At 39.2% G+C, this 12,248-nt stretch overlaps 1 protein-coding gene across 3 annotated transcripts in view; it reads right to left on the minus strand.

Annotated features, from left to right (window-relative positions):
* Positions 1-4,509: 4,509 nt before the first annotated feature.
* DPP8 (dipeptidyl peptidase 8) overlaps positions 4,510-12,248 on the minus strand; it is an 82,784-nt gene continuing 75,045 nt past the window's right edge. For 2 of the 3 annotated variants that reach the window (XM_037010009.2, XM_037010010.2), the window contains 3 exons: positions 11,816-11,958; positions 11,144-11,255; positions 4,510-8,631 (listed from right to left, as the gene is read on the minus strand). In XM_037010009.2, coding sequence (XP_036865904.1) covers positions 8,509-8,631; positions 11,144-11,255; positions 11,816-11,958 — 378 coding nt within the window. In that variant the 3' untranslated portion in view covers positions 4,510-8,508. Of the gene's footprint in view, positions 8,632-10,516; positions 10,609-11,143; positions 11,256-11,815; positions 11,959-12,248 lie in introns of all 3 variants that reach the window. The other variant, XM_073212016.1, reaches the window with a different exon arrangement.

A 12,248-nucleotide genomic window follows, 5' to 3' on the forward strand; every position in this document is an offset into this window, starting at 1 on the left:
GCCTCAGCCTCTCATCTGTAGAGTTAAGCAGATGAGATGATTTCTGAGAATCTGTTCTGGTTGTAACATTCCATGAATACAATCTTCCCTTGCTCTACCTCAGAGGCTCTTTACCCTGGTTGCACATTCGGATCACCTAGGGAGCTCATAAAAAAAAAAAATCAAATGATGGCAGACGTCTTCACTCCCTACATAGATGTAACTGATATTAGGAAGGGCTCAGACATCAGCGTGGTTAAAAGGTCCGCAGGCAATTGTGACAGCGACCAGGGCTGAGAAGGACCACTCCTCCAGACCTAAAGCCTCAGTGGGGAACAAAGAAGAAAAATCTCGATGACATTTCAAAGAAGGAGCCCTAAAAGCTTAAATTAGGGAGACTGGTTTCTTTTGCAGTCCTGCAAGTGAATTGGTAGACAGGTGCTTAGGAATCTATAATCTATCAATCAGAAAACCCTAAATGGGGAAGGTCAAAATATTTTTTTTATTTGAAAATGTTTTGGTACTCAAGTATCTAATAAACAACTCCTGCATTCCTGGCTCTGCAGCACATATGATAGGGAGAATTAACCAAATGTAATACAGTGCCTCCTCTCAACACCACCAGTGGCAAGCAGTGTGGTGTAAAATTAAGTGTTACATCCGACATAACCTTTACTGAGCATTTTTATTGCATGCAGACACTGAGACTTTATAGTACACTAAACAAATTTAATCCTCACAAAAATCTGTTGAGAAGGGTTGTTATTTCTACTTCACACCTAAAGAAGCTGAGGGTCAGAATGTCATGTAAACACAGGCAAGCACATAAAGCTGGATAGCAGCAGAGGCAAGGGTGGAGGCCAGGCTCCAAAGCCAGTGTTGGTACATTCTGCCATATCATCTATTTTGAGTGGAGAGATTCTCAGATAAACTCTGTAGGGTGCCCTGGACATACAATGGGGAAATGACAGCCTCTTCAACAGATGGTGCTGGCAAAACTGGACAGCTACATGTAAGAGAATGAAACTGGATCATTGTCTAACCCCATACACAAAAGAAAATTAGAAATGGATCAAAGACCTGAATGTAAGTCATGAAACCATAAAACTCTTAGAAAAAAACATAGGCAAAAATCTCATGGACATAAACATGAGCAAGTTCTTCATGAACATATCTCAACGGGCAAGGGAAACAAAAGCAAAAATGAACAAGTGGGACTATTTCAAGCTGAAAAGGTTCTGTACAGCAAAGGACACCATCAATAGAACAAAAAGGTACCCTACAGTATGGGAGAATATATTCATAAATGACAGATCTGATAAAGGGTTGCCATCCAAAATATATAAAGAGCTCACCCACCTCAACAAACAAAAAGCAAATAATCCAATTGAAAAATGGGCAGAGGAGCTGAACACACAGTTCTCCAAAGAAGAAATTCAGATGGCCAACAGACACATGGAAAGATGCTCCACATCGCTAGTCATCAGAGAAATGCAAATTAAAACCACAATGAGTATCACCTCACACCAGCAAGGATGGCCACCATCCAAAAGACAAACAATAACAAATGTTGGCGAGGTTGTGGAGAAAGGGGAACCCTCCTACACTGCTGGTGGGAATGTAAATTAGTTCAACCATTGTAGAAAACAGTATGGATGTTCCTCAAAAAGCTCAAAATAGAAATACCATTTGACCCAGGAATTCCACTTCTAGGAATTTACCCTAAGAATGCAGCAGCCCAGTCTGAAAAAGACAGATGCACCCCTATGTTTATCACAGCACTATTTACAATAGCCAAGAAATGGAAGCAACCTAAGTGTCCATCAGTAGATGAATGGATAAAGAAGATGTGGTGCATATACACAATGGAATATTATTCAGCCATAAGAAGAAAACAGATCCTACAATTTGCAACAACATGGATGGATGGAGCTAGAGGGTATTATGCTCAGTGAAATAAGCCAGGTGGAGAAAGACAAGTACCAAATGATTTCACTCATATGTGTAGTATAAGAACAAAGAAGAACTGAAGGAACAAAACAGCAGCAGAAACACAGAACCCAAGAAAATGGACTAACAGTTACCAGAGGAAAAGGGACTGGGGAGGATGGGTGGGAAGGGAGGGATAAGGGTGGGGAAAAAGCAAGGGGGCATTACGATTAGCATGTATAATGTGGGGGGGCATAGGTAGAGAGGGCTGTGCAACACAGAGAAGACAAGTAGTGATTCTACAGCATCTTACTACGCTGATGGACAGTGACTGTAATGGGGATTGTGGGGGGGACTTGGTGATGGGGGGAGTCTAGTAAACATAATGTTCTGCATGTAATTGTAGATTAATGATAACAGCAACAACAAAAAACTCTGTAGGGTGCCAAGAGGAACCTGGGCCTACCTGCAAAGTATGCATTCTGCTAACTGAAACATGAAACTCTCAGGATGTTTGTGGGAGAGGGAAGAGCCTCGGTGAGGATGAGGTCAGGTCAAATAGGGCCTTGAATGTCAGGCACAACTTGGATCTGATTAAGAGCTGGAGCAGGGAAGTGAGAATTCACCATGCCTTTATGAGGATGCCGGTGTCCTAATGGGTGTGCCAGAGGGGTTGGAGGTGAGGTTGGCCCTGAGAACCTCTTGCGGGCAAGGGCTGTGCCCTCCTCCTCTTGCCTTTTTCGCGGTCTGACAGAGGCTTGGCACATGAGTGTCACTAACATTTGCTGAATGCAAGTTGAGAACTGCTTTGAAGTCGCTTGGAATTCTTGAACCTTCACCTCCAGGGCAGGCTAGTTAGAGCTGCTGCAGTTATCCAGCATATTATAGGTCCTAGACCGAGGCGGGGTCAGCACTAGGAATGGGGAGGACACTTATCATTAGGCTCCCAGCTGAATCCTGCAGCATCCACACACATGCCGACAATGCAACCGTGACCATAAAGGTGCAGAAACCAAGCCAACATGGAGAGTTTGTTTTCTAGAGCAGTAGTGGTTTGCAGAACCTACCTGACCAGATGACCTTCTCGTCACTTGTGACTAGGATGTCAAAGCAGACTATACCACTACTGCAGAGTGCTTTTCCAGTAACGATGGAGAGGCAGGAATTCCTGGGACAGGCTAAGGACAATTATCCTGGCTTATTGTTTCTCCAAACTTCAAGGACTTGAGTTTGGGAGCCAGAGAGTGCATCTTTTAGTAAACGACACCCAGCAAACTAAACAGTCTCTTTGCCTGTGTTGGGGCTGAATCTAATCCATTTCACTGGGAGCACAACCTCTTCCAGGGTGGCAGGGCCAGGGCACCAGATCTGTAGCCAGAACTATGCTGATGAACATTCAAACCCTAGTAATTCCCCAAACCACTCTAAGCCCAAAATAAAATTATGGTTATGAGATTCTCATACTGTAGCTGTTTCTACTCTTGCTCTGCTGATTCTGGAGCACTGGAACCCTAAGAGCCTGTGGGAACTCTGTACCTCCAACAGTTCTTACAGGATGCTTGTGGCCGGGTCGAATGCTGATTTTTTATTAGTAATATTAGTAATAAATGCAGGCTGAGTTAGAGAAAACAAAGGTGTCTATAGAAAGCTTCCCAGCCCATGCCATAAATAGGTTTATTCATATACTGAATCTTTTTAGAGCTTGGGGAGGCCTGTTCAGTTACTTCTGACTGCAAGCAGCCTCAACAGGTTAACCCAGTTTATCCCAGGGTCATACAAATGTCTGTTTTTGTGTCCTGAGGTGGGAAAGTTAGGAAGCACTTGTCTATATCATTACCCTGTTTAAAGGTCTTTATTTCTAATAATTTTTGTATACAAATTAAAAGTTTATACATAATACAGCCCAACTGTATGTTGGCTTATTATGTATTATGCATTATGTTTATACATAATACAGCAGTGATTCTTTCTTTGGATCATCATCATCCCTTTGAAAATCTAATAAAGCCGAAGTCCTCCCCAGAATGCACCTCCACTCACTCATGCAATATTTTGGATACTTCAAAGGGTTATAGAATCCAGACTGTTCTGGATTATCAGACAACTCAAATTTCCTAATTTTAGAGGGGTTTATCTGGTGGTTTTCCCCCACCCTTTCTCCAATACAGCTTCAAAAGACCAGAGAATTGTCAAAGAAACCTCTAAAAAGAAAGTGTTAACTGAACTCTCTTGCAATTTCCTGGAGAGCATGCAAAACCACTATCAACTCCAAGGGGCATTTCCTCAAGCAACTCCCAGCTGCTCAGGGAGGATGTGCTTTCCACTGGCTCCAAGCACTACCTACCCTTGCAGCACCAGCTGCTAGTTGGTGGGAACCACTTGCAGGTACAAAGCCGTGTTCTGCTTGCTTGCTTTGCATTTGGATGCACTTTCGGTTAGTGTTTAGACTAGAAACTCCATGGAATCACCCTGCAGTCTCCCTTCTCCATTGCAAGCACAGCACATGACCTTGCTCATGTGTATTAATCACTCCACAGTTGCCACTAATCAAGGCAAGATTGTACAAATGGGGAATGGGAGAAACAGGAGTATTTACATCCATTAATTTTAGCAGCATCTTTATTGCAACAAAGAACCTGTAATAAAATGCAAGAAAACTAATGTTTCACTTTACATTATTAAAAGCCATGTAGCTGAAAATGAGAAAACCCATAAACTTACTGGAGTGAGACATGCAATTCTTTTCATACAAGTCAATGCTTAAGACAGCAGGCACTTCATGTTCTAAAATTAAATACCTGAACTCCAATTGTGCAGAATACAACATAAATTTGTATTTGGGTTATTTAAAAACAAACATACAAACACTACTTTTTCTCTCTGTGAGGGACTTCTGAAATTACCCAGAGCTGTCTCTTGACAAAGTAAGAAAAGCAGGAGCCAGCACCCTGCATTAACATGTCTCTACATTTTAGGACACAAGATGGATAGGTGAGACTGGGTAGGGTTGGGAAGGTCGCGTTAGGGAAGTTTCCTTATTCCTTTGTCTACTGGGAATGGACCTACATGTTAGTTCAGATACAGCATGTCTTGTCTCTTAGCTCAAACAGCTATATAAGTTGGGCTCCGAGGCTTAAGCAAGTGCTCTATTCTATATCCCAATCCCCACGTCCCCTGCCATACCAAGGAAGACACATTTAGTGTAACAGTTTTAATTAACTTCAGAATGTCAATATACTAATTAGAACTGCTTCATTAATAAGCATGCTTAGCATTTACTTTAGAATGGAAAAATTAACCATTTTATGTTATCTTTAAAATGTTTCATAGGAATATATTAATAAATACTTCTTTAAAAATTTGCCTTTTCTACATATCATTTAACTACCATGAGTTAGGACATCTGGGCGGAATCTAGTATCAACTGACCACTAATTGGCTGCGCGGCCATGGGTGTATTTTCTCCTCTCTCTGTATGTAGGTTCTTCCCCTAACAAATGATAATATTATATCAGATTTAATAGCTTGAAAACTTTACAATTCTATAATGTGAGATCTTATAGCAATCATTCCAACTAAAGAGAGAACGATGTCTACAAAGAGGTGGGAAATACTCTGTAAAGAGTAAAACAAGTAGCAAGAAGACAGCCTCAATATCTGTACCCTGTTCCTTTAAAAGGTAATGCCTGCATAGTGACTTCATACTGCTTTGGAAACAACCAGGAAGGGCATGGGGGAAAAACACCCTCATTCCAAAATGAAAAGGGATATACAGTTAATGGTACATTCTGCTTCTCTCAGAGTGAGAAGGGGCCGATAGTTATCACAGATGAGCAGCTGTCTTGATTACTCTTTTAGGTTCTTGTAAATCAGTCCAGTGTACAAATCACCCATTGTTTGTTTAATCCAACTCCATTCTCTACAAAAGAGTTTCTTAAAGTAGCCCACAAATGGCTTGCTTTAGAATCACCTGGAAAGCTTGTTAGAAATGCAGATTCCTGGTCTCCACCCAAAGCAACTGAACCTAGATTTCTAAGAATGAGGTTCAAGCCTGCATTTCTTTTAGCAAGCAAGCACCCCAGCTGAATCTTAGGTTTTGAGTCCCACTGTTCAGCAACATACAAGCAACTGTACCTGTTAAGGGTTGCTCACATGCAACCATTTTAATGCTTAGCCTAGTGCTCTTTGGCTGTCACCAAAACTGTTAGTACTTTTATATACGCTTGCTTTTAAGTTGTTGCCCAGAGACAGGGTACAAATAGTTTTAGATGAGATCTCTACTGATTGATTGCTTGACTTGACTATGATGTTTCCTGTATCAGTTTTAAGAACCAAATTCAGCCAAGCCATCTTTCCGCATGTGAATTCAGTCAGGTATTTTTTTTCCCCCCTGTAGAAGGAGAATGGCACTTAAGGGACTGGGAATTAGAGTTGTGGTAAGAGGAAAGGAGAAGGCATGATGCAAAAGGAAAACACATGTGAATTCAAGGGTACATGATGTTCTTTAAGGTTTGTTTTGGTAAAAATAAGACATGCCAATTTGAAGAAAGAGCCTTAATGGGTAGGAGGTTTCAAATGAGTAGCTGTCTAAAAGCCAGTGTATACCAGTTTTACTTTGCATATTATATAAGGATAGATTCTTGGAGGCCAACTAGTCCACAAACAAAAACCACCTTCAATAGTCAGATATATACTTAAGTCATGGGGGAAAATACTTCCTTGGGGAAGAAAAGTTACCCAAATCAATTTAATTTAACATTGAAAAAAATATAAACAAATCTTTGAATGGGAAAATATAAACAAGAAAATCAATACATATACAGACAGTGAAGAAAACTGTGGTACCTCTTATACAACATAAATAAACAAAGAGCAAAACCCAATCCCTTTCCCAAGGACAGAACCACCAGGTCAGCCTGCCATTTCTGGACTTCCTCCCACCTCTGACGCATAATCACCATCTTACTAATGGAGGCTGTGCTCTCTCTGGGAGAATAATCTACATCTGTAGTGGTGAGAATGAAAAAGAGAAATTTTTCTTGAAGTGTTTAAAAGTACTGGTAACATGTTCCAAATACCAGGGCTTGTGATTAAAAAGGGTCAAACTCCTAGGTGCCTTCTCGCACTAGCTCCAATGAGACTCACATCTAGCGCCCCAAGTTTCTAAGAGGACAGATCCCAATCAGCACCTGGAAGCCTATGGGCTCCCATATAGTCACGTGCCAGGGCTACACCAGGAAAATGTCATGGCCGTTCAGCACGATCGCTTACATGCTTTGCACACTGGAGGAGAGAGCCGAGCTTCCTGACGATCAGCTGCGCTAGAGGCTGTCAGGAAACCTCTTCATTTTAAGCTCACAGTGTCTAAATTATGCTCAAAGAATTTGAAAAAGGATAAAGAAAGCTTGAATTCGTTAAGGTTTCCAAAATCAAGAAAAAAAATTAGAATTAAATTATAAAGGTAACTCTAAGGAACTTTTCTTCCCTGAGTGTTAGTCTTTAAATGTACTGGCAAGAGAGTCACTTAATTCTGACTTCTGTAACTAACATTCTAGGAGTTTAAATTTCACTTCCCAAACTTTTTCATGAGTATTTTTGGCCAAATTATATTCCTACTTAGTTCTTAAGCGAATCCTCACCTTCTGCTCTCCCTGTCACTCTCCACACCCTATTTCCCCCACCCCACCACGATCCTCTTTCATTGCCCTAAAACTTTGGAACATTTTAATAAGAAAATACCCAAATGGAAACTGGCACCACTAAATTTTCTGAAGAATACAAGTGAATATGTACTTCTTCCTTTTCCTAAAGGAAATTGCCTGCAAATATTTAAGCTCTAATCATTTGATTAAAAATGTTCTGCCTGTAATTATCAGTATTATAAGACTAATTAAATCCATGCTACATATACAGTTACTTGCCTTTATGTGAAAGGAGAAACCCACTCTGTCATATCATCCAAGAGAACTATTTATACTAAATACAGTTTTAATTGGCTAAAATCTGGTCAGAGCTTGAATGAAACAAAATAAGTGTCTTTAGGAGGTCACTAAGTAATCCTTGAAAATCATAAATGACTGGTCAAGCCGTAGGTTTAATAGTGATTAGTTCATAACATGCTGGATACACCCCCAAGCAATGAAGCATAAGCTATTCAATTACATTTAAGTGCTACCAAATCTGTAACTAGTCAGAGTTTCTGGAATTGAACCAACCAATCACTAATACCATCATATTTTAACAAACTCAGAAGTATACTGTCAAAATACACTAATTAAGTTCATGAGGTTTATAATGCTATTAAAAAGTGAAAATAAGGTAGTATGGATACATGGTGCTAAGGTTTTATTTCTTTCAGTAATTCTCATGGTATTGCTGGGTGCCTTAGAAATAGGTGTCATTCAATTTTGTGTGTGTATGGTTAAGATATTAGATTTTTAACCATAGCTATAAATGACCGCATGGTACCAAACATATTTTCAGAAGTAGATGTTATATGGCAGGTACCAAAATGTATGATCAATTCTATGTTCTCTACTGATTAAACCTCCTCATTTGGTTAAAGAGCCAGTGTATACCAGAGTTCTACACAGGTGAAAATTATATCACTTTCAGAGCAGCAATACGTGATCCAAGGTTTTCTTGAAGGTAGTGCAAAAGATGCAGTTCATAATGTTCTCCAGATTCAGGAACTCTTATGCTGTGTCTCTCCTGAGGATAAATCTTAACAACAACAAAAAAGTTAAAATACAAAAAATAAGAATTTAATAAACATCTCCTTCCAAAGCTTTCCACGATTTTCAACAGGAATAATAATATGGAGCACAGCCTCTCCACTGTATCACACAAATACATCTGTCTAAAGGTTCCTCTCTTCTTTCTGTAATTCCCCATATGCACTAGGTTTACAGAAGGATTTATCTGTAGACCAATTGTTCTTCAAGTGTGGTCTGCAGACTTCTGGGGTCCTTGGAAACCCTTACAAGGGATCTGTACAGAAGGTCAAAACTACTCTTAGAACATTACTTGCCTTTACTCACTGTATTGACATGTGGACTAATAATGCAAAAGCAATGGTGGGTAAAAGTGCGGGTGCCTTAGCATGAACCAAAGTGGTGAGACTGAATTGTACCAGAAGTCAGTATTTTTCACAACCACCCACTTGCAGTAAAAAAGAAAAATGCCAATTTCACTTAAATGGCAGTAAACATTAGAACTGTATTAAATTGCAACCTGAGTACCTGTAGTGATGAAACAGGAAGAACGCATCCAGCACTTCCACTACAGGACGCCTCAACGGAAGAGCACTTGCGCAGCTGAGCTGCAAGCGTGGCTGCCACTTTTTACACAGAACTCCACTTTTAACTTGAAAGAATGACTGACAACTATGGTGGTTCAGACCTGGGTATATGACAAACCTTTGCTCAAAAATGAATGATGTGAGCTGGTTGCTCTGAGGGCAACACTGACAGTATTTGTTGCCAATGATAAATTTTGAGCTTTTAAGTGAAAATTAGAATTTTGGAAAACTTGCATCTACCACTACTAATTCATGAGCTTCCCAATACTGAAAGACTTTTCTGATGAGATCAGTGGTAATATTAATACATATGATTTAAAAAATAATGTAAAATGAAATGGGTCAACATTTAGAAGGCTGGTATAACATGGTGAACCAGTATTTTCCAGATGACCAACGCATAGGCAAAAGACCCATCTGAAGTATAAGATCTAATATATTTTAAACTTGTCTAGTTTTGGTGTGGCATCAAAGAAAAATACTACCTCCACAATTATTTGAGAAGGCTAAAATATTCCTCCCATTGCTTAACTACATATTCTGTGAGGCTGAATTTTCTTCATGCAGAGGTTCCCCCTTATCCGTGGGGGATATATTCCAGGAGCCCCAGGGGATGCCTGGAACTGTGAATATTACCGAACCCTGCATATACTATGTTTCTTTCTACACATGGATACCAATGATTAAGTTTAATTTATAAATTAGGCACGGTAAGAGATTAACAATAACTAATAATAAAATAGAACAATTATAACAATATATCATAATAAAAGTTATGTGAATGTGGTCTTTCTCTCAGAATACTTTACTGTACTATACTCACTTTTTCTTGTGATGAGGTGAGATAACATGCCTACATGATGAGGTGAAGTGAGATGAATGAGGTAGGCACTGAGATGTAGCATTAGGCTACTATGACCTTTTGACAATATGTCAGGAGGATCACCTACTTCTCTACTGTGGCTGACTGTGGATAACTGAAACCACAGAAAACAAAACTGTGGATAAGGGGGGACCTACTGTATACTTCAGCCAAAACAACATTTCATGACAGACTGCACATAGAATCCAGGTGATATGAGAACCCAGGAGTCTTCCTTATTAAGCTAGATGTTAAAGGGACTTACAAAATGTAAAAAATGCTCCTTTTCTCAGTAAATTTTTTTATTTGGAAAGTACATTTATTTCCCCATAAAAAAATGTTATTCGTGTTAACATGTAGTTTATTATTGGTATTTAAAAATAAATATTTAAAACTCTTCCTAGTTTTAATATTTTACATCAGAAATATTGATGGGCATAACTCACATAACAACTCCTCTGTGGTATATAAAGGGGTCCAGAGACTAAAACACTTGAAAACTGTTGAAAATTGTAGACAAAGATCTCATAAATGTCAACTGAAAAATAAAAAAGGAAAGAGCAGCATTTTTCTTTCTTGTGAGCACATTATCTGTGGCAGGGGTACAAAGGAGGAGGAGTTTTTTAAAAGAAGTTTTTTGAGTAACAGAGCAGTGTTAGTGGGTAACTTGCTGGCTTCCGTTGCACTGTCAATATAAAATAAAAAAATTGAAAGACCATGTAATCAGGTCCTAAAAACCTTTTACAACAGTGAAATCAAGTAGTGTTCCCTCACCCTTCTGAGAGGAAGGAGAAAAGCAAAGGAGACACTGCATGGACTCCTGTCCTCGTACCGGTGATTACAGACTGAAAGCAGACAGACACACAGGTCAGGGAATCTGATAGGCCAGTTTCTGCCTGACGCCAACAGAATCTTAATTTTTATCCAACTAGAGGCACTATTAACTGTGCCTCTGTAATTCAGATCTCTAAGCAGTGAGTGACCATGGCTGAAAATTCAGCCTTACTCCATAGTTTGTTATATTTCAAAGTAATCAGTCACTACTTAATATAACTAGAAAATGTATGACTTACCTGTAAATCATATGGCTTTCCAGCCCTCACTAAAAAACTCAGTAATATACTGGTGTGTGCAAAATGGACATTCTCATCCAAGAACCCATGTAAGAGCAGTAAACGATTTGGTCTGGAGAAATGGAAACGTCAGAGGATTAGGTAAAATAGAGTATTTGGGAAAACCCCTTAACTCCTTCAAATTAATCAAAATTAGCTATGTTAAGTTCTTTATACTGAAATGTTAGAATAAGGATTCAACATTTTTGATATTAAATTAGTAATACTTAATGAAATGCTACATGTAATAAAAAATTTTAAAAATCATGTGCTCAATTTCCTATTAAGACACTAGCACACACGTATAATTATGACATGTCCCAGAAAAATAAAAATCATGAACATTATTGGTGAAATATATTTAGGCAGAAATATAATTTTTTCCACCTTGAAACAGCTGTACACTTAAACTTCTTTCAGACCAAGCAACTGCCTTAAACATAACTTGTACAAAACCCTAATGATATGAATTGGCCTGTAATTTTGTTTTGAGAAACACAGCTATGTCATTCTGGTGTTCAATAAAGTATTAGTCTTGGTTTTGCAGCATTTGGAGTTTTCATTATGATTACAGACAATTTTTATGAAATACAATTTTAAATGTTTAATCTTAATTTTAAAGCTTGAACTTACTCAGAGGGAAACTTTTCTGCTTGCATGGCCACAGATCCTAAGTAATAGCCCTGTTCATTCTGGTCAGGATGACCCATGTAACGTTCTGTGTAGCCTGTATCATAGAAGATCCACAGAGTGACTGGGGCCCCAGCAATAGCAACCTACATAAGGCAAGTGACAGGTCAAGTGTGGTCCAGAAAAGGACAGCTACCATGAGATTTTGTAACTGCTAATTTACAGGCTAAAATTATCCTTAGGCTTTAGCTCCACAACTGGGGCATACATGGTCTCAGGCAACTCAGTAAATCAAAGTGGAGCGTTAAGGTCAAGAACCTGATACTCTGTGAGCCAGTCAGCTTCATGTTCCACAGGCATGGCACATACCAAAACCTTAACCTGGGCTGGTTGAAATATAAACATGGGCCTCTTTGTTAAAAGGGGAGACTGAAGT

This window comes from Manis javanica, chromosome 8, assembly GCF_040802235.1.
Source record: "Manis javanica isolate MJ-LG chromosome 8, MJ_LKY, whole genome shotgun sequence".
Lineage (NCBI taxonomy): Eukaryota > Metazoa > Chordata > Mammalia > Pholidota > Manidae > Manis > Manis javanica.